Source organism: Podarcis muralis, chromosome 1, assembly GCF_964188315.1.
Source record: "Podarcis muralis chromosome 1, rPodMur119.hap1.1, whole genome shotgun sequence".
NCBI lineage: Eukaryota > Metazoa > Chordata > Lepidosauria > Squamata > Lacertidae > Podarcis > Podarcis muralis.
The window spans coordinates 116,230,251-116,253,807 of NC_135655.1; the positions used below are offsets into that span (position 1 = coordinate 116,230,251).

General features: G+C 43.8%; 1 protein-coding gene across 5 annotated transcripts in view; it reads right to left on the bottom strand.

Annotated features, from left to right (window-relative positions):
- RAPGEF4 (Rap guanine nucleotide exchange factor 4) overlaps positions 1 to 23,557 on the bottom strand; it is a 168,731-nt gene that overhangs the window by 140,512 nt on the left and 4,662 nt on the right. For 2 of the 5 annotated variants that reach the window (XM_077916983.1, XM_077916981.1), the window contains exons 1-4: positions 22,576 to 22,596; positions 15,841 to 15,983; positions 10,938 to 11,026; positions 1,058 to 1,204 (exon numbers count right to left, since the gene is read on the bottom strand). Coding sequence is in view for 2 of the 5 variants with exons in the window: in XM_028749541.2 (XP_028605374.2) it covers positions 1,058 to 1,204; positions 10,938 to 11,026; positions 12,211 to 12,370 (396 nt within the window). In the remaining 3 variants the exon portion in view is untranslated. Of the gene's footprint in view, positions 1 to 1,057; positions 1,205 to 10,937; positions 11,027 to 12,210; positions 12,465 to 15,840; positions 15,984 to 22,575; positions 22,597 to 23,557 lie in introns of those variants that run through there. The other 3 variants (XM_028749531.2, XM_077916990.1, XM_028749541.2) reach the window with 3 other exon arrangements.

Genomic DNA, 23,557 nt, shown 5'->3' on the forward strand with positions numbered 1-23,557 from the left:
CATGGCTGCTTTGTTCCTCTCCTGGTCCTGCTACCCCCGTGCTACCCAGAGCTAAGCCGTTGTTCAGTTTATTGTTATATTGGAAACCCAGACCCATGGTTTGTTTCTCTCCCAATAAACCACAAGCTGTAATCAAAGTTTATTCTGGCTTACGGTTCAAGGCTTGTTGGCAGGGGGAGGGGAGCCAAACCGCAAACCATGGTTTGGATGTAATGCTAAGCCAAACCATGGCTTAGCTCTGGGTAGCAAGTCAGGACCAAGGAACGAGCAGAGAGGCTGTGATTTCTGCCCTGGCTGTTCACTCTTGCTAAGCCATATTTTGGCTTAGAGGTGAGTGCAGTTGAGGCCTGAGCGGAGCAGGCGCTGATAAAACTACAAAAATTCAGTAATTTTTTAGGGCTCGAGAGAAAATGGGAGATTGCTTTAATGACTGAACCGATTTATTTTATGTGATGTTACAACAGTACACAAACAGACAACTATATGAAGAAATGGCCATTGGTGGTTGTTTTTTTAACAAAGGGCAACCATATATATATTTTTCCACATTATGAACTAGTATGTTATGACTTGTTAAGTTTCATAATATTGGTACAAATTTGTCACCTTCTTTCAGCAATTACTTGTATGTATGTTATATATTCTTGTTTTATGTAACAAACACACTTTCAGAGCCGGCCTAACAACAAATTTTGACAGTGGTACCTTGGTTTACGAACTTAAATCTGTTCCTGAAGTCTGTTCTTAAAACCAAAGGGTCCTTAAACCAAGGCGTGCTTTCCCATAACAGCGGGGGACTCAATTTACAAATGGAACACACTCAACAGGAAGCGAAACATGTTCTTATTCCAAGGCAAAGTTCACAAACCAAAACAACTACTTCTGGGTTTGCAGCGTTCTTAATCCAAGCTGTTCATAAACTAAGCTGTTCTTAAGCCAAGGTACCACTGTATTAGTCAAGGGTCCCTGTGCATTCCACATACATCTAATAACACAGCTAGGCTCCTTAAGCCTTCTCCCCTATGTTATAATTCATCGAGTAGTCTTTTGAGCTTACCTCCCAAAGTGCCTTGAAATCCTTCTGTTCAATCCGCAGCAGCTCGCTGTTCTCCCTTGTAACAATAGTGGCATGGCGAGGGGTGTTATCCAAAATTGACTCTCCGAAAGCTGTTCCTATTCCCAATGTGCATATTGTCACAGCATCCTGTGAAGTTCAAGGGACATGAACTTATAAGCCTTTAGGTTCTGGAGGGTTTAACGCCACAGTCCTGTTAAAAAAATTGCAGCAGCCTTCGCTTGTAAACAGATATTCCAAGTCAGGCATAGGCAAACTCGGCCCTTCAGATGTTTTGGGACTACAACTCCCATCATCCCTAGCTAACAGGACCAGTGGTCAGGGATGATGGAAACTGTAGTCTCAAAACATCTGGAGGGCCGAGTTTGCCTATGCCTGTCTAAGTCATGCACAGCAGAGTGGGGTTTTAGCAAAACCGTGTCTTAATTTGAACCAAAGCTCAGGATCAGAATGAACCTGTATTTTGTCTGCCCAATGCAAATCATAGAGATTTTTGCCTATGAGAGAATAGCTTTCTATCACCACCGCCCAGTGCTCAAATTAGAAGGGAGGACCGGGGGGGGGGGGTTGTCTCATCCTGCTACCTTTTGTGACATCCACCATATGTGGCCAGGGGGGATAAAAATCAATGAAATAAAAAATATTTTAAAAATCAGATTTTTAAAAATTTAAATCAGATTTTTAAAAAATTTAAATTGGATTTTTAAAATAAAATGCTTTTGGAGGAAAAATCTTTCTAGTTTTCTATTTAAGTTACATTATAGTCCAAAGGCTATTCTTCAGGAAATAAGGATTTGTTTTAAGTTTTTCATATGTGCTAAAACTCAGTCTAAAAAAAACACCATTTAACCACATCAGTTAACAAACATGGATACATATGCTATAATGTTATTGTTTAATTTAATAAATTGTTTAAACTGTTATTAAGTAAATGGTTATTCTTCTCCTTCCAATAAAGTACAGCAGAAAAGTTATCCAAATATAAACAGCTGGCTTATTGAACCTCACAATAATTTCATAACTATCTGTCTATGTATTTCTAAAAGCATAACCAAATCAGTAATTTTTGATAGAACTGTAAAAACTACTCTGAAAATTTATTATTCCAAAAATGAAACCTTCATCTGGTTGTAAACATTAAGATTATACCAGCAAAGACAAGTCTTTCTGTAAAATTAATTAATTAATTAATTAATTAATTAATTAAAGTCTTAATGACTAGCGATTTAAATTGTGAAATCAAATCCACCCTGATAGTGGCCCTTAGAATATGGCTAGCTTTTAGAAAGAGCTAAGAGGAACACAATATGGATATACCTAGGGGATAATCTCAGGAAGTGAAACTTAGGGATTTCACCCCACCTTTCCCTATCATAATTTAAGTTCTGCCATTGTCAGCCCTCAAATGCTTTCGGATTAGGCTGGCAGTGGGTGTTTCAGATCAGAGCGAACAGCTTATATGCATGTCCAAATCCTAGCTAGGTTTGCCGGCCACCCTTGTTGCTGTGCTATGAACAGCACCTGACATACAGAAATTAAGAATGAAAAGCACCTGGAAAACCCTCCCCTGCTTAAATTCCTATATACACCATAATGATGTTACAAGCTATAGCAGCAGAGCTAAGAGAAGGGGCAGCTGCTGGCAACCCTAAGCCAGCACCTATATATAGCTTTTAACAATAGTCTTGATCTTTGCGGTCGAGAGCATAACCTACAGTTATAAAGCAACATACTCAGATAAGGTTTATTAAGAGAAATAACCTTTACTGTCTATCCCTGATAGTATTCATCATAAGGCTGACAACCAATTCTCTGCTTTTGTCTGAAGAGGGGAATTCACAGTTCAAAAACAAAGATAAATTAGATGTACAGGTTTCACTCAGGGGAGCCGAATTCAACATATCGCCCGTTTCAACTGAGGTAGGGAATGTTCCTGCTCTCGACAACATCTAAGCTTTTTTTTATTCTGCCTTCCTTCTTCCTGGAAAAAAGATGTAAGAATCTCAAATTCTCTCTTCTCTAAGAAAAGCTCTTTTTTTAAAAAAAAAAAAAGGAAACCGTAAACAACACAGGAAAGTCCGTAATTTCTTGTTATTTTACTATCCATGAACCTGGTGACATAAATCAAAGTTTCCATTTAGATAGTAACAGATCAGGATGGAGAAGTGGAGAGGGAGGAAACTGGGTTCATATATCAAAGAAAAAGAATCTGAGGTTTTAGGAAAGAAGGGGCTTAAAACAAAATCTGCTTCGGTCAGGAAGCAAGCCTATCCGACACCCTAGACTTCAGAGTCCTAATTTCTTTCTGTTCCCTGTTTCTGCATCTACCATCCTTGGGGAAATGGGGCACCTGGGGCCTATTATAGACTGGTTAACATGGCTCCCAAAGAACCCCCGCTGTTCCCATGGATTGGCTTTGAGAATGTTATCAGATGCCTTGCTCTGCGCTTCCCCCTCCCCAACCGCCTGCAATCCCAGAAGCTGCAGGGGATCCCCACTCCTGGGTGCCACAGGATGGCTGGGTCAGCCACAGAACCGTCTAAAAAGAAGGCAAGCGCTTTGGAAACACACGCACACATACTGAAAGGTGCGTTTGTTTTGCAACATACAGATTTGCTATTCTGGCAAAGCGTGAAGTTCACATCACGAATCTCAAACCTGCATTACTGTATTTTTCGCTCTATAAGGCGCACTTTTCCCCCTTCAAAAATTAAGGGGAAATGTGTGTGCGTCTTATGGAGCGAATGCCGGCTCCTTGGCTTCAGCGATAGCAACGCGAAGCTTCCGAAGGGCAGAGGGAGAGCTCCCCCCCCACGCGCGCTCCGGAGGCTTCACGTTGCTTTCACTGAGGCCGTCTGAAGCCTCCGGAGCACAGGGAACTCCCGCTGCGCTCTGGGGGCTTCAGGCAGCTATCCGCAAGCCTTCGGAGCGCAGCAGGAGTTCCCGCCTGAAGCCTGGAGAGTGAGAGGGGTCGGTGTACACCGATCCCTCTTGCTCTCCAGGCTTCGCTTCGCTGGAGAGGCGCTGCACAGTTTTCCCTCTCTGCGCAGCACCCCTTCAGCGAAGGGGGAGGAGAAATGGAAGGGGCTCCGTTTCGCCTGCCGCTTCGCTGAAGGGGCGCTGAGCAGAGAGGGGGAGAATTCCGCCCCCGTTCTCCCCCTCCTATGGTCCGGTGCATCCTATAGAGCGAAAAATACGGTACATAGCACACCTGAATGCCTCAAATCCTACAGGCACCTTTTGGTTTAAAAAGGTCAGTGTTGTGGTTTCAAGAGGAGACCAGATAGCCTTCAGCTCAAATAAATAAAAACCGTATCACCCAGTTTTGTAATGTTCATTTTGAAACAGTTTTGTAACGTTCATTTGCAAAATTATTCATAGCAGCAGGTAAGTGTAGTTATTTTATGCTTATAAAGTCAGGTATTTTTCTGTTTGTTTCGTTGTTGGTGATCTTGCACGAGCTATCAGGTTCTGGCAAGCACCCTGGATATGATCCTTACTGCAAACTCTAATATGAAAGTTGTAGGCTAACTTGTACAGTTTGTAGACTAGCATACAGTCGTACCTTGCTTGTCAAACACCTTGGTACTCGTACGTTTCGGCTCCCAAACAATCGAAACCCAGAAGTGAGTGTCCCGGTTTTTGAACTTTTTTTAGAAGCCAAATGTCTAATGCTGCTTCTGCAGGGCCGGATTTAGGTTTGATGAGGCCCTAAGCTACTGAAGGTAATGGGGCCCTTTATATGTCCAGCTGTCCTTTGTCAACAACAAATTGTCACTGTTTTTTGTGTTGAATATATGCTATCTGGTAATTTATGGACCTAATAGGTATATTTGCACCTAACAAAATATGTATTTTATCAAAGTAATTGTTGAACTGAAATACAATTAAGAAGTAGTATATTAATAGTGAAATACAATTAAGAAGAAGTATATTGGGGGGGGGGGCCAAGAGAGCAGGGCCCTAAGCTATACAGTAGCTTGTTTAGCTTATACATATATCCGGCACTGGGCTTCTGCTATTGTTTCCGGCGTGCCTGCGCAATCGGAAGCCAATCGGAAGCTGCGCTTTGGTTTCCGAACATTTCGGAAGTTGAACAGACTTCCGGAACACATTCTGTTCAAAAACTAAGGTACGACTGTATTAGGTTTGTGCCTCAGTGGATGATCGCAATGCTTTCATTGCATGTCATTTCAAACAGCATGGAATGCAAGATTAAACCCCATGGAACCTCACAGTGAAGGGTCCCCAGCAACACTTTCTGGAGTCAGCTATCCAAACAGGATTGGAAGCGCTGCAAAGCAATACTGCCCAGCCCCAACTTGGAGAGCCATCCAAGCCATGATTAGCTTGAAACCGGCTTAAAAAGCGATGTACTGTAGACATATTTAAAACTAGCAAATAAGGGAGCTCTGTATGTGAAATTTAAGAAACTGAGGGAAATTATACCCACCCACCCAATAAATGTGCCTTGCATGTGATGCTAAGCTTCTTACTTTCTAATTTATGGGTTTTGTCCAGCCAGAACTCAATGTATGACTAACAATGACAACCATCCTACATAATTTATTTATACCCTTTCCTACAGCAACCTGAGGGTTAAACCACAGAGCCTAGGACTTGCCAATCGGAAGCCAATCCTGCCCACTTAGCAGTTCAGAAGCACGTCAAAGTGCAAGCAGATAAATAGGTACCGCTCCGGCGGGAAGGTAAACAGGGTTTCCGTGCGCTGCTCTGGTTCTCCAGAAGTGGCTTAGTCATGCTGGCCACATGACCCGGAAGCTGTACGCCGGCTCCCTCAGCCAGTAAAGCGAGATGAGCGCCGCAACCCCAGAGTCGGCCAGGACTGGACCTAATGGTCAGGGGTCCCTTTACCTTTACAGCAACCTACAAAAATGGGAATTTATTTTTTTTTAAGCTGTGGTTCGTCCTATACATACTTTCCAGGTAGTAAATTCAACTGAAGTCAGTGAGGCTTACTTCTGAGTAGGCTTGTGCTGTTAAAGGCCATTTCTTTTACTGTACCACCAGGCAAATTTATTTCACACGGTGTATTCAACAAACTGCACCATAATCTTGAATGTCCAGCCTGTCCTAACTCATTTATTGTCTTCTCTGGGCCACAAAGGTTACAAATTGCTTGAAGTGGGAATGGGAGGTGGAGAAAAACTTCAAAAGCTGATATTCTATATATTAGGGGGAAATACTTGAATGTTAGACCCCTTTGATCCCAATAAGCTATTGTCTGTTAACCAGCACATAAAGCCTATACAGTACAGTATCTTTACACAGAAAAGGTCTTAAAAAGCGCAACAATCATTCTTTTTTCTTCGGGGGGGGGGGGGAGTGGAGTAGGCAAGCAGAACAATTTGCCTCTTGGAAACCCTTTCAGGTTTTTCTCCATCCTGAAAAAATGCTTAGCATTTATCCTTTACTTCTGGGCTGGGGAGCCTGTGGTCCTCCTTATGTAACTCCCATCAACTCCAACCAGCATGAACAATTATCAAGAGTAACGTGAGCGGCAGTCTGGTAACATCTGGAGGGCCCATAGGTTCCTCCTCTCTGCTTTATCTGATACTTCTAAAATGCCTGTAACTAGATTCTGGGTGATTGACAGGTAGAATCGCAGTCATTCTACCTGCTGTCTATATGCTTCTGCTGCCTCTTCGCCCCCCTGCCAGTTCCAAAACTTACAGTGGTTTGAGAACAATCCGGTTTAACAACGATTTGGTTTATAAGCTCCGCAAAACCGGAAATAGTGTCTTGGTTTGAGAACTTTACCTCAGTCTAAGAATGGAATCCGAACGGTGGAAGGGCACCGGCGGCGGGAGGCCTCATTAGGGAAAGTGCGCCTCAGTTTAAGAATGGTTTTGGTTTAAGAACGGACTTCTGGAACGGATTAAGTTCGTAAACTGAGGTACCACTGTATTTTGCTTCCTCTGCCAAGTGCAACAAAGGAGCTAGAAGCGGGGGAAATGAAGTACAGTGGTACCTCAGGTTACATACGCTTCAGGTTACAGACTCCACTAACCCAGAAATAGTACTTCAGGTTAAGAACTTTGCTTCAGGATGAGAACAGAAATAGGGCTCCGGCGGCGCAGCAGCAGCAGGAAACCCCATTAGCTAAAGTGGTTCTTCAGGTTAAGAACAGTTTCAGGTTACGTACAGACCTCCGGAACAAATTAAGTACTTAACCTGAGGTACCACTGTACAGGTGACGACCATTTTGCATGGGGGTTCCATTTCTTGCCCCCACGTACAGGTCAGCCCCTTTCCACCCCAGCCCCCCGTTCTGCTCTCTTCCAGGTCCAAAAGGACACACGCACCAATTGGACATGCCTAAAATGATCCGCCGCCTCTATCCCGCACTGCACATGGCCACAATGCCAACCATCTCCTTGCTTATGCCAACAGTGGCAAAATCAGATGGGCGGTTGTGGCTTCCTGCTTCCTCTGCTGCTTCTGTAACAATGAGTGGGGAGCTGGCATATGTGCAAGAGACAAAAATGTGTTGGGGAGGGGGTTAATGGGCTGTCATTTTTTTTGTTTTTATTGTGCATTTTGTGGTTTTATATTGAGATTTTAGTGTCGTGAACCGCCCTGAGACCTGAGGGTATAGGGTGGTATACAAGTTTAATAATAATAATAATAATAATAATAATAATAATAATAATATGACGACGACAATGACGACAACGACAAGAAGAAGAAGAAGAAGAAGTGATTGTCACCCCTAATATGGCCAAACCAGTACCCATGAACTGCCATTGCTATCCTACTTGGACAGCCATAGTACGCCCACAGAGATTTAGGTAGGCTAGATTTTATTGCCTCGTAAACTTTGTAGGTTTGGGCCCATAAACAAGCACGACTTCCCATAGAACGAAAAATGCTATAACTGCATGGGTGCTTAAGTCGGCCTATTTTCATGCGACTAAAAAAAGAAAAGAAAGAAATCTTAATGCATTCTCGTACTGCCCTCTTGTGGCATGCCATCGTTCTACAGCTATTCATACAATCCAGTATTACACTTGCCTGTGAAATTCTGAGTTTATTATTTCCCTAACCAACTGCTGGTACAGCGGTACCTCAGCTTTCGAACGCCTCCATAGTCGAATGTTTCGGAACGCAAATGCCAAAAACCCAGAAGTAAATACCTCGGTTTTCAAACGCTCCTCAGAAGTTGAACAGGAAACGCGGCTTCTGTTTTGAGTTTATCTGTATTGAAGCTTCCATTTTGAGGCTTCCGCTTTCGGTTTTCAAACGTTTCGGATCTCGAATGGACTTCCAGAATGGATTACGTTTGAAAGCCGAGGTACCACTGTATAATTCATGTCTAAACTGGAGGAGTGTGTGATTTCTAGTACACTTATATCCAGGTTGGGGTTTTTTGATTTTTAAGCAGGAACTGAGTTCCCTTACTTTAAACAATTACCATATTTTTTGCTCTGTAAGACTCACTTTTTCCCTCCTAAAAAGTAAGGGGAAATGTGTGTGTGTGTTATGGAGCGAATGCAGGCTGCGCAGCTATCCCAGAAGCCAGAACAGCAAGAGGGATCGCTGCTTTCGCTGCGCAGTGATCCCTCTTGCTGTTCTGGCTTCTGGGATTCAGAATTTTTTTCTTCTTGTTTTCCTCGTCCAAATACTAGATGCGTCTTATGGTCTGGTGTGTCTTATAGAGCGAAAAATACGGTAGTTGTTTTGTCGAGGGCGGGCAGGCTGGAATGGATATACACCCAACACCCGAGCCAAAAATCCACCTATATCTGCAATCAAAAAGGTAAAGGGACCCCTGACAGTTAAGTCCAGTTGCGAACGACTCTGGAGTTGCGGCGCTCATCTCGCTTTACAGGCCGAGGTAGCCGGCGTTTGTCCGCTTCTGCAGACAATTTTTCCAGGTCTTGTGGCCAGCATGACTAAGCCGCTTCTGGCAAAGCCAGAGCAGCGCACAGAAACATCCTTTACCTTCCCACCGGAGCGGTACCTATTTATCTACTTGTACTGCATGCTTTCGAACTGCTAGGTAGGCAGAAGCTGGGACTGAACAACAGGAGCTCACGCCGTAGCGGGGCCTCGAACAGCCAACCTTCCGATCGGCAAGTCCAAGCAGCACAGTAGTTTAAACCACAGCACTACCAGCGTCCCCGTAAAGTTGTGGCCATTTCTAACCCAGATCGTGGTCTGCTTGAGTTTATGGATCACATCTTACATTTAGCCACTGCATGGGGAGGGAGGTGGCGCTGCCACTGGGCCCGCAATAAACAAACTTTGAGGCGAGTTCCCCCGCCGTTTTTTCCAGGGGGGGAAAGCTTAGATCCTTTGGTTTAAAATGTTAAACATATGAGATGCCAGTGTATATGAGAAGCCAGAAGTTATGAATGTAAGAAGAGCTAGTGGCCCATCTAGACCAGCTTCATGTTCTCAAGGTGGGCAACCAATGCCCATGAGAAGCCCATAAGCATGACCTGAGCCCAAACAGCACTCTTCCCATGTGTGATTCCCAGCGACTGAAATAATAATAATAATAATATTATAATAATAATTTATTATTTGTACCCCGCCCATCTGGCTGGGTTTCCCCAGCCATTCTGGGCGGCTTCCATAGAAACCAAAGATACAGTAAAATATCACAGATTAAAAACTTCCCTAAACAGGGCTGCCTTAAGATGTCTTCTGAATGTCAGGTAGTTATTTATCGCTTTGACATCTGGTGGGAGGCCGTTCCACAGGGCGGGCGCCACTACCGAGAAGGCCCTCTGCCTGGTTCCCTGTAACCTCATTTCTCGCATCGAGGGAACCGCCAGAAGGCCCTCGGCGGTGGACCTCAGCGTCCGGGCAGAACGATGGGGGTGGAGACGCTCCTTCAGGTATACTGGGCCGAGGCCGTTTAGGGCTTTAAAGGTCAACACCAGCACTTTGAATTGTGCTCGGAAACGTACTTCAGAAATTCAGAAGCATACTGTGTCCAACCATCACTGAGACCTGTACAGGAAGAGGATGAAAATCCAAGAGGATTCCAACACTAAACCAACATCTGCTGAGTTCCTCCCTTGCTGCTTCAACTTCTGTCCCCATAAAAATCAGCCATATAACATTAGACAGCTGTTTTCAGAGACAAACAAAAGTGATGGGTTCCCCCCCACACACACACTTTCAGTTCAGCTCCATCTTAATTGTCCACCCCCACCCCTCACCACACAATATTTACTTGTATACATGGCATTTTGCAAATTATCATAAAAATACAGATCCCTTCATAGGAAGCTGTTTCGTACGGAGACAGATCATTGGTTTTTTCCAGCTCAAAATTGTCTACTCTGAGTGGCAGAGGCGCTCCAGGCCTTTAGGCAGGCCCTGCCTCCTCGCTGAAAAATGGAAATCCCTGAAGAGTCAACCCTTTGGTTTTTAGTAGAGGACTGGATCGCCTTCCTTTTTTTCTCTTTCAGGACATGTCTGTGGTAAGCAAGCATGATTTTCTTGGGGGGGGAAGCAAGGCTCCGATTCCTTGTTAGGGCCCGACTCTGGGCTGCAATCTGCACATTTCAGAGTCAGGTGGTCCCTGGTTGCTAAACTCTGGCTTTTGAATCGGTGCCCAAGTCACAGATGGTTAGGATCATGACACACAGTCCCTCGCACACAGTAGTAACGAAAAGAAATTGAGAAGTGCTCACAAAATATTTCACATCTGAAAGCAATTCACACTGCTACCGCAGACGTTTGATACTTGACACCGGTGTCAATGTGGGGGGGGGGCGAGGGGGGGGGAAAGCACAATATCGACAAAACCCCTCAACAGTTTTATCCAGTTGTAGGGTAGCATTTTCTTCAGACAATTGAAGCCATGTCAGAGATGTAATTTTACCTGATGGTTGCTCGTATCAGAAACTTTAACATCCAAAGATCCCGTCAGCACGGCATACCAATTTGTTCCAATATCACCTTGGCGAAATACTGTAGGAGAAAGAGAAAGAATAAAAGAAAAGAAAAGAAAAAGAAAAAGAAAAGAAAAAGGACTCAGGTTAAAAGGTATATTCAACCACCATTACCATATGACTATGCTGGGATTGCATCTGTTTCCGAACAACAGATTCTTAACTTGTATGGTGACTAACCATAGCTGTTGACATACCATATAGTAACTATATGGTTGATGCTGACTAATGTGTGATAACTGCTTTCTAACAAGGGGCATATCTATATTAATATTACTTCTCTTTCCTTAAAAAACAAACAAACCATGGTTCTATAGTACTGTGGGTGGGGACAGGGAACCCCTAAAATAATGTTTAGCACCCACATCAAACTACAACTCTCAGGATTACTTAAAGTTTGACAGTTAAACTGGTTGAAAAAAAGATTTTAAAAAAAATGTAGACCCTCCCTTATTGCTTTCTACCGATATCCCATCATAAACAACAAAACCGGGGGAGGGGGGTGCAGGTTAAACCATCAGTGCACAAAGTTTGCACAATGAACCATTTCACCCATTTTGATGTTCAGATCAGAACTTATACTTTCAAGAAGACAGAACAGTTTCCAAAACCTCTATATTTGGGTTAAGTTTGCCTTTTTACTGCCCGTGTTTTCCCACCTCTACTGCTACTTTGGCACCTCCCCTCAACCCCTCACTTTCTTATTCTTCTTTCTCAAACATGACTTAGAGCAGGGGTCGGCAAACTTTTCCAGCAGGGGGCTGGTCCACTGTCCCTCAGACCTTGTGGGGGGCCGGACTATATTGGGGGGGGGGGAGAACAAATTCCTATGCCCCACAAATAACCCAGAGATGCATTTTAAATAAAAGCACATATTCTACTCATGTAAAAACACCAGGCAGGCCCCACAAATAACCCAGAGATGCATTTTAAATAAAAGCGCACATTCTACTCATGTAAAAACATGCTGATTCCCGGACCGTCTGTGGGCCGGATTTAGAAGGTGATTGGGCCGAATCCGGCCCCCGGGCCTTAGTTTGCCTACCCATGGCCTAGTGCATCATAAAGCCTACTCTGTAGTGGTGAAGGCAGAGAAGAAATATCTGGGTCTTTACATTCTTGTTTGTATAGTTGCTGGACTTTTGCATTTTGCCCCTACCTATTCTTTGGAAAGGTTAGAGAATCTTTGGTAACTTGCCAAACCTTTCTTTTCTTCTTTCAGAGAGGTGCATTCGCAATGGCTCTGACCTTGACTCCACCACGGATGTTGAGTTAATAGCAGAGCCATTCTCTTCATGTTAATTTTGCGTTTGTTTTGGATGAGCGTCAGTTTCTGACACCCAATAATGTGGGCAGGGTACATGGTTCAGTTCATGCCTGCAACATGTCTGTTCAACCCATGGTTCATCTTGTCTAGACCTGAAGATCCAAGAGACATGCCTGGCCTATTTGCATCATATAATCAATGTTTCGTTGGGACAGAGCACTGGGGGTGGATATAGCTAAAAAGAGACAGTACTCTCTCTCTCTCTTTTTTTAAGAGAACCACAGGCTAATCTTTTGTTTTTATTTATTCATTCATTCATTTAATTTCTATACTGCTCTTCATCCAAGGATCACAGGGTGATTTAAAATATTAAAATACAAAAATACATAAGACAGTAACAAATGAAAGAACACCCCCACACACACAAACACACAGTTTAAAAGGTCATCAACTGTTTAATTAGCCGAAGGCCTTGGGGAAGAGGAATGTGTTTGCCTGGCGCCTAAAGATATGTAATGAAGAGGCCAGGCAAGTCTTCCAGGGGAGAGCATTCCACAAATGGGGAGCCACCACAGAAAAGGCCCGTTCTCGTGTTCCAGCCCTCTGGACCTCTCACAGAAAGACATGAAGAAGCTACGTACCTGCTCCTTCAGAGGGATCATAACCCTCAAGAGCAGGCACCCTCCCATCTATCGGGTCTAGGGAACCACCCACTAGCAGCGCCTCAGTCTTATCTGGATTGAGCTTCAGTTTGTTAGCTTTTATCCAGTCCATTACTGAGGCAAGACAGCAGTCCAGTATACACCTGCCACATCTGCAGACGTACAGCAGAAGCAGAGCTGTGTGCCGTCAGCATATTGCTGACAATGCACGCCAGAACTCCGTTGTGGCCAAGGTGGATGGTGGCTGTGGAACTTCTTCGGTTCTTGCATGATGCAAGTTCAGTTTGGAGCTGTTTAATTTGGCATCCAGTCAGAGATGGCTTTGCTTGTCCCGGCTAATTACCTTTACCAGGAGAGATATGGATTGGGGGAGTAGGATCTTGCTGGTTCTTCAAGATCTCTTGGCAGCCTTTAGTAACCTTCAGGACACAACTGTGTGGGTTGAGCTTCTCTGCAATTATTCTACTCACTGCAGGATTCTATGACAGGCATAGGCAAACTCAGCCCTCCAGATGTTTTGGGACTACAACTCCCATCATCCCTGACCACTGGTCCTGTTAGCTAGGGATGATGGGAGCTGTAGTCCCAAAAAACATCTGGAGGGCCGAGTTTGCCTATGCCTGTTCTATAAAGTGGTAACTGGAGCTTGTTGTTGCTTCCAGTGGGAGACCTTTCTGTGGAATTCTACAGAGATCTATTCTGGATTCCCGGGCTTTCAAAACATTTACATGAAACTGTACAGAGAGGTGATGTCAAATAACGACGCCGTGTGATTGACAGGCGGGTGGCCCCAATGTTTCTTAAATTGAGCCAAAAACTGGTTTTTCATCTCTGCGCTATGCCAATACAATCCCAGAAATAAATACAGCCTCCTTGATTGACTTTTCTTCCCTTGAAGAGGTGCAAAACTCATGCCTCGAGGGTAACAAAGGAAAGAGTACGGATGACCAAAACACCATAATGGGAGAAGCCGCCATGATAGAAGCTGTCTCCATTGAAAAGCATTGTGTCTGGAACGATGGGCAGGGGGTCTAGAGCAAGAGGCAGATTTAGGGGAGCACAACCAGTTCGTCCGCACTGGATGCCGAGCCGAGAGGGCACCATAACAACAATGAACAGAAGGTGGGGGGACACACACACCAAATTTTGGCATTGTACAGGGGGCCACCAAAATTTTAAAGCCCGAAGTCTGCCACTGATGTAGCCGGGTTGTTGGGCCACATCCTGGAAAACCGTCATGTCCCACAAATGTGGAAGAGGATGAAGCCATGGCTTCTCTCAGCTTGCTTCTGTTATGGTCCTATTCTCACATTCATTTCCCATCTGCTATGCAGCAAGTCAAGAACCCTTCTTGCTTCAGCAAACAGGAGAGGGGGAGGCAGGAAAACAGATGTGGGGTGGGCAGGACTGAGTCAGGAGAAACTGTGGTAGCATTATCTTTCAGAGCTATGTGGCTTGTCTCTCCAGATGGCAACCTAGAAGGCATGTGTGACTTTTCTGTCTATGGTGACTGATGAGCGATAGCTAGTTTACAAGTCGTCATCACTTGATATTTAAGCTGCATTCTAGTAATCTTAGCATTGTGACAGTTTTCTCCCTTCTCCTTCTCCCTCCAGAGCCCTGCTCCTCGCCCTTCTGTCACTAAACACCTATTAGGAACCTCCCCTTGTATGTAAAGAACTGCCATGCTGTACGATGTTGGCCACTTAAAAGACATCACTTCCCATTGGAAAGGTCCATCGTGGAGAGGATGGCAATGGAAAGTTTGGGTTCCAGCTCTTCCTGAGCACCTAGCACATGGGTAGGCAAACTAAGGCCCGGGGGCCAGATCCGGCCCAATCGCCTTCTCAATCCAGCCCAGCGTGTTTTTACATGAGTAGAATGTGTGCTTTTATTTAAAATGCATCTCTGGGTTATTTGTGGGGCGTAGGAATTCGTTCATTTCCCCCCCCCCCCTTCAAAATATAGTCCAGCCCCCCACAAGGCCTGAGGGACAGTGGACCGGCCCCCTGCTGGAAAAGTTTGCTGACTCCTGACCTAATGCAACACAGAGGGGTTGTTAGAGCTGTCAAACAAAACACGATCCTTTTGACAAGGTATGGTTCCTCTATACCACTGCTAAGTAAACAGCAGTGGTGTTAATGCCAGACCTCCAGCCATTCACACTTCCTTATGACAAGGCTATGCCACAGATAGCTGAAGCCTTGGTGACTTCAATGACTCAGTAGTTTGACAGTGTCCCTGCTCAGTTTTCTTTGTATGTGACAGATGTATGTACATAATATTCTGCAGGTTTTGCTGTAGTTTATCAATGCTGCTTTTTAAGAAAACCTAGTGCAAAGAGGAGGTAACAATATTTGGAAATTCTCACAAGTATGCACAGATGTAGTACTGACGATGGGGCAAACTGTGTGTCCTCCCCGTGTCATTAGCCTTTATCGCTGTCAAGGCAGTGTCGCAGCCAGAGTCTGGAAATTTATTGTCAAGTGTTACCAGGCCCCTATGCAAAGATTTTGTAGACCAGAGTTTTCCCAAACTTGGGTCTCTGGCTGTTTTTGGACTACAACTCCCATCATCCCTAGCTAGCAAGAACAGTGGTCAGGGATGATAGGAATTGTAGTACAAAAACAGCTGGAGACTCAAGTTTGCTGCAGACTATTCTAACAATTGTAAAGGGTTTATTTACATAAAACTGAAGGATTTCCTATTAAAAATAAGAGTTTTTGCAAACTACACAGCGGAAATGGAAGTAAGATTTACAAGACCAATAGTACTGTAGTCAAACAAACCACTGCTACAAAGAATGTTCTATGCTACCAACATTCTAATAATTCAAAGACCTTGTGATTTCTGATTACTGCTAAGAGATTTTCTTATCCACAGAAAGAGAGAAAAAAATCTTACATGTAATTCCCTTTTCCAGATTTTCGTAATAGCCACAGAGACATATTTGCTGCAGAAGATTTGGATGAAACTTCTCAAAAGCTTTCACTTCTTTCAGCCGGGTGAATATAATATCCACATCTTCACCAGAGCGCTCCAAAGGCCTGCAAGAACAGAAATGAGATGTTTGCCTGTCTATCAAATAATGGGTTCATTTTTCTTTATAGGTTACCTTTTCCCAAAGGCTATGGATTATTAATACACACACACACACAAACACACACCCTCAACCCTTCAGCAAAAAATACCAACCTATCCTAGGCTATAAGTGTTAGTACAGCAAGGAGATGATTATATCTTCAACTAGGAACTTCAGAAAAGTGCACCGACTCTGATGAGCTGCACAGAATTCTGCAATGCTTAAGTAGCTACTGAAAATATTTTTCTAGAGGTCTTTTCTAGAAGCTCCAGACTATCAGCGCTTTGCAGCAAGGATTCAAGCAAACAGTTAAATTTAGGTTTGCACAGTGGATTAAAGCACTCTGCCACCCTAGTACAACAAACTCAATTCTTAAAAAGAAACTGAGATTTTTATGGTTAGGAAGGTGATGGGAAAATGCGTTGAAAAGTAACGAACAAATAATGAATGGGAAGATTTAGAAGAGCCCGCAAACAAATCAGGATGGATGGAGGATGAATACTTATTGTCTTACAACCTTCCCACAAATGAATCAGAATAAATATTAAATAAAGACTAGGTGCAATGGAACCATCATGTAAGCTTTGTGCAAACAAGTCAGGATGAATGCTTAATAAACAGGTAATCTAGAAGAACCCAAAGAGTACAGCTGATGCATTACTCCAAACTGCTGCATGTCCAAACTTAAAACACTGAAAAATGAGAACCTCCATTTACTGGCCTGGTTCACAAATCACAGCAAAATCAAACTTTGGTTTACTAGGATCACTCAACCATTCTGGCTCCAAGAGAGGAGCTCACATCCGTTTCTCCCCTGTCCTTCTAGCAAAGCATGGTATGGCACCGAAGCAAAGATTAATTTAGATTATCACCTGAATCCAGGATCGTGGTTAAACTCCCTCCCCTTTAAGCACAATCTGTTGCCATTGCAGATCATAGTTAAGGAAGAGTGGCTTTCGCCCCAATCCCCAGTTTGGATGATAAGCCAAACCTTCCCGGGCAGCTCCTGGTGCTGGTATTATAAGGCTTTACATCAGCGCCAAGTGCAGGGAGAAGGCCATTCTTAATGGAATCTGCACCCCACCACCACCCTCCCTGTTTTTGCTAATTTACACCCCTACCCACAATAGCTTTCCAGAAACAATATTTAAGGAAACCTTCACAAAATATGAAGAGTCTTTGGGATTATGTGCCAAAGTCTCACAGAAGGGGCCTACAAATATAGCACGTACGGTATTTTCAACGAACACACTAAAACCAGTGCCGTTTTTATTTTTTTAATCTGCTAATCATTCCTGTCAGAACCGTGGGATGGAAAGCCAGATGGACAGGCCCCAGCTGGAGCGTCCCCCTTCTCAGCCTTGCCGCTGCGGAGATCCATCACTCATCCTCCTCCGACGTGCGTCTGCGATGAGCACACGTTACTCAGCAGAGTAAACACAGAAAAGATCTGGCTCGAGGCATGGATACTAGGCTACGTTTATTGTACATAAATCAGGAGAAAGAAAACATGGCTTCTCTCCTTGTCGTTCTTCTCGGACAGAGAGAACACAAAAGCAATACAGAGCGGATGTTCCGCTCACAAGACTCCAACAATCTGTGCTGGAATGTAAACAGACATGTGACATGTAACAATCCCACACATATGCAGTGCGGTAGGAATGGAATTCCCAACAATTCCTTCTCATCTTGAAAGCCCAAGGGGATGAGCCCTGCAGCCTTGTTGTTGTTGTTTAATCGTTTAGTCGTGTCCGACTCTTCGTGACCCCATGGACCCGAGCACGCCAGGCACTCCTGTCTTCCACTGCCTCCCGCAGTTTGGTCAAACTCATGCTGGTAGCTTCAAGAACACTGTCCAACCATCCCGTCCTCTGTCGTCCCCTTCTCCTTGTGCCCTCCATCTTTCCCAACATCAGGGTCTTTTCCAGGGAGTCTTCTCTTCTCACGAGGTGGCCAAAGTATTGGAGCCTCAGCTTCAGGATCTGTCCTTTCAGTGAGCACTCAGGGCTGATTTCTTTAAGAATGGATAGGTTTGATCTTCTTGCAATCCATGGGACTCTCAAGAGTCTCCTCCAGCACCATAATTCAAAAGCATCAATTCTTCAGCGATCAGCCTTCTTTATAGTCCAGCTCTCACTTCTATACATCACTACTGGGAAAACCATAGCTTTTACTATACGGACCTTTGTTGGCAAGGCGATGTCTCTGCAGCCTTGGATGTGCCCAAATAATCGTGCTTCTTTGATCAGGGAAGGAGCTTCGAAATGATGATGTTTCAGAAGAGTCTTCCCTCTGCTACCATTTCATAAACATTTCTCTCTACCTCCAGCACCCTCCTGGAGAATTAGGCCAGGGAGACCGAAACGCTGCCTCGAGAAAAGAGCCGGGTTCTGTGATCTGTACAGAATATGCAAGTAAAGCATGTTTGCTTTGTTTACTTGTATGAGCCTTTTGCTGGTGGGGAACGGGGTACGGACTCTGCAGTGCACCAGAAGCTTTGTTCTCCTTAACAAATGGCAACGCTACTCATTCTCACTTTGGTTTCTGAGGCTATGCATAAGTACATAGGAAGCTGCCTTATACCATTGACTATCAGCAGTTCCCCAGCATTTCAGTGAAGAGTCGGCTGCAGCCCAGATTGCATAGGCAATGGATATCCAAGTCCTTCTTCTTGCCAAGCAGGTATTCTATTGTTGAGTTACAGCCCTTGCGTCTGGCGGCATCCCTGATATCTCAAGGACCACCAGCTCTCACATGCACCTGACTTGACAGTTAAGGTCATATCCAGATGTCCCCAACCTCAGAGGTTAGGCATGTGACAATCATCAATAAGGCCCTTTCCAGAGTGGTGCCAGGCTGTGGAATTCCTGCTATAGAAATGTTAATCTGACACAAAACCTTTTTCTGTTTTAAGACTGTGTGTGTGTGTGTGTGTATTTGTTCATGCTCTTAATAAACAGAGATGCTGATTTAGAAGCTAAGGTGCAGCAGAAGGGGAAAAACAACAAATGAGGTGGGAAGTCGACAAAAATAAAAAAGATGTAACCGTGTTTTGACTGTGTATGCTAGAAATGCTGAAATGTAATAAAATATAATTGATGCTTTTTAAAAAACAAACCAGGGATGCTGATTTTATCTGATGTTGATTTTTTGCCTATTCAGGTGTTAATATATGTATTATTTATTGCTGAAAGCTGCCTATTGTGTATGTGTGTGTAAAATTAAAAGGTGGGGTCTTAAATAAATAAAATACCTACAAGCCTATCTTTCCAGATAGATTCTGGGTGGTTCAGTATGGATGGGTGAAGGTTCTTTGGCTACTGAATTCTGGCTCTGATAAGAAATTCCACTCTTGATCAGTTGCAGCAGCAAGGCAACTGCATGGCCCCAGAAACAATCTGCAACGTGTACCTGTGCGGGCTGCTCTAGTTGAAAAAGAACTCAATGCACATGAAAGACACTGTATGAGATGAACTCTAAGATCCACCACAGATTTTTTAAGAGTCTGAACCAATGAAAATCTTTTTGCCTGACTGTTTTTGAACTGCCAACGGTTTGTCCAAGTTTTCAGAAGAATGGCTGGAAGTTGTAACAGCAATTATTTAGCTGCTAATTAAATAATAAACGGTCAGTTGATTATTTCTTCGCAGACCAGAAATTCAGGCTTCATCACTGTTTGTCTGCACAAGTTTTGTGCAGTGCCATCATCAAGCAATCAATGGTGGCAATCTGTTTATAGTATCTGAACAGTGCTCAAACTGCAAGCTGTCTTAAAAGGAGCAAGCATTAGTGTACCATGAAAAATTAAATTTATTGTATCTCTGAAATGTGATCAGGACACCTGCAGCAGTGTGTCAGTGCTGACACAGGTGGAAAGGTAGGGAGTCCACTCATTGTGTGTGTGTGTGTGTGTGTGTGTAGCTGTTTCTGGATGACAACTCCCATCATTGCCAGCTAGCAAGACCAGTGGTCAGGGATGATGGAAACTGTAGTCCAAAAACAGCTGGAGACCACTGATTTAGACTCTCTTACAAACTCAAACGTGAAATCAAATTAAAATCCAGAGATTCCAAACAAAAAGAGAAATTAAGAGTCCTGTGATGCTTAAAATACTTGTGGGCATAAGCTTTTATGGGACAGATCCCACTTTGTCAGGAAAGCACTTAGCTACAAATCTAGTGATTACTACTCTGCTGAAACCTCATAAACCTTAAAAAAAAAATTCTTGCAGGCTGAAAATCTCAAGAGAAAATTGATTTATGGTCAAGCTGTTTTTATAAATGGTGTCAGAAGTCAGCTTGTGGGCTTTAAAAAAATCCCTGTAATTGGAATAACTTAAAACAAACTTACTGAGCCTAATTGAACCAGCAACAAATTAATTACTTGTAAGCATGCTTTTACGCTTTATTACACCTACTTAACCTTTTGATTGAAATCAAAGGGACTTCAAGTATTTCAGTCTGATCAGGGTAGGCCCCAGATTAGTAACTACAGTATCTTCAGCCCCATTCATAAATTTTAGGTCAGCATCTGCTAAATGTTTTGTTGGGTTTCCCTAGGGGTTTTGCAATGGGAAGCTCAGAATTTTATTCTGCAAAGGGTACACAATTCTGCTTACCAGACCTTTCATGGCAAGTATTCCTCCATCGCCCGCTGGTAACCATGACAAAACAACCCCCAGACTTCCTTCACAATGTGGGAACTGAGGAAGGGGACATTAGGATTGGGTGTGCTTATGGCGCTCTGAGTATTTTGGACGCCTCGCGCATCAACAGGGATAGTGTCCGTCCTTGAGGTGCAAGCCAGAAAAGGAAACTTGCCACTCATTTTGACACTAGAATGCTGAGCCACTCAAGAGTGCCTCTGTAGCCGAGCATAAAAATTCAGTTCCAGACAGGAATGCTAAGCCTTGCCGTTTTGGCTAAGATGCTCAGATAATCCCGGAAGCTCAGGCTCTGAGGCTGCTGCAGGCAAGTGGGGGAAGAGAGCCTCACAGTTGTGCTAGGCTGCTGAGTCTCTCTGAACACTTCCAAGCCCCAGCACAACTATGGCTTTTTCTTGCTACATGCTCAGAATACTGCAGTAACGTCTAACTCTGGATCTCTCCTCCTCTCCGCCATTTTTAAACGCACCAGTCATGGCTCAAGGGCTTCCTACAAAGCCACTGTCCACCTTTGGTCATCCTGTTATCTTGCCTCTTCAGACTATCATTTGCCATTTGTTGTTTTACAAATAATTTGTAAGGATTCACAAAGTCCTGAACAACGTGGGGCCAGGATACCTCAGGGATTGGCTGAACCCAAGTTGTTCAGAGTGTCGTTGGTCATCTCTCCCCCAGTTGATGAGGCTCATCGACAACAACAAGAAACCGAGTCTTTAGTGCCATCAGTCTAGTCTTGTGGAATACTTTGCCAATTAATATTCAGTGGGTCCCTTCTGTGCCAAATTTTTAACGCCTACTAAAAACTTTTCTATTCCACCAAGGCCTATGCAGGCAATTAAGTAAGCACCACCCACAATAGTCTATCGATATTTGTTTTTCATTTATTTTTTTGCTGTGGCCTTGTTTTAAACATATTATATTATTGTCTGGCTTTACATTTCTATATTGTTACAAAAATGCTGTGATATATTTTCATAATACTGTGGTATATCAGTATTTATATAAATATATATAAATCTTCATTGGGATTAGTCAGGATTTTTAGTGGATCGGGACAGCATCAGCTTGTATCCTTTTTAAAATAATTGATGATGATGATGATGATGATGATCTTTCTTTTTTCTTAAGTGCAATATTAGGACAACGAAAAGAATTTATCACTACTAAGCAACATACCAAGAGTTAAGACAAAGCAACCAATGGCCAAGTGCCTCATGTTCTCTATTGGAAGATCTGCTAACCATTTGTCTAACCATTTTTAATTTGAAAAGCAGAACTCCCAAATCTAACCTGCAAGGCAGGAGGAGTGTGACTGGCACACCCAGTTGCAAACACAACGAATGTATGTCAGGTTTTCATTAAATCTGTATCAAGTTCAATTAAATCTGCTTAATTAAGACTTGGTGCAGCCTGGTTTGATCTGCTCTTACTTATTATCAGGCAAATAGGTAAAGGTAAAGGACCCCTGGATCTTTAAGTCCAGTCAAAGGCAACTATGGGACTGCGGCGCTCATCTCGCTCTCAGGCCGAGGGAGCCAGCATTTGTCCATAGACAGCTTTCCGGGTCATGTGGCCAGCATGACTAAACCGCTCCTGGCGCAACAGAACACCGTGATGGAAACCATAGCGCATGGAAACGCCATTTACCTTCCCGCCGCAGTGGTACCTATTTATCTATTCGCACTGGCATGCTTTCAAACTGATAGGTGGGCAGGAGCTGGGACCGAGCAACGGGAGCGCACTCCATTGCAGGGATTAGAACTGCCAACCTTCTGATTGGCAAGCCCAAGAGGTTCAGTGGTTTAGACCACAGCGCCACCCACATCCCTACACCAGGCAAATCATCATCATCAGGCAAATAATACAGATTGGCACCAATCCTGTCCAGCATTACCATTCCTCAAGTCTTGGAGTTGTCAGCATGATGCCAATCGTCGCAATGGCATCCCTGAGGACTTCACCTAGCACCTGGGAAACCTCTGAAGCTTCCCCACAAACACACACATTTGTTGCTCTGGCTACCTTTTTCCTCCTTGAAAAGCACATAGAGCCTGCCCATAATCACATGCATTTTGCATGCACCATCTGTTTGCTTTAGCGTTAATGCTGTACTTATATATTCGTTTTCAAAAGGTACACTCAAACAAAGGTCACACCGCAAAGGACTAGCTCAGTTCATTGTGTCCTCAAAGCAACCCTCAATCTTTAAATAATTCATGAAAAGCCAAGCAAGGATCATAACATTCTTGACACACCAGGACAGTGGCATTACATGGTTTCTTCTGTGATCAGCTCCTGCAAGCGAGCACAAGAGCTGGCAAAGGCACTGCAGGTTCTGAAAACTGCAAAGAGAGCCTAAGAATTAATATATACTTCATTGTATGGAACTGTATTCCTTGGGCTAACTGGTGTGATCTTTGAACATCATCGTTCATATGGAACATGCATCATCTTAAATTCTATAAAACAAAGATGTAAATGTGGCCATTCTTTTTTAGACCACAGCAAGAAGTCTGGAAGACTTACTTTGCAATGAGGGGATGCTGTGCTCTTAACTTTGATCTTCTAAGCATTGAGTAAGAGTACTGAGACACAAGAGTACCTCACTACTTTTGGACACAAAGTTCCTAGCTTAGTAAACCATAGCCTAGCAAGCTGGGAATACATGTTGGGCTCACATATATCCAGTCTTCAACTCTGATTTAAAGAGATTTCAATTCTGGTCTCTTAGGATCATGGCTCCCAGGATCAGACCCTGCCTTCTTCAAGGGATGAGGGAATCAGCCTCAGGTGTACATAACCAACCAGAGGGTCTTGCACAACAAGAGTTGCAATGCCTTAGATGCGGTGCTGCCCTCAAATACGACTGCTGAAGA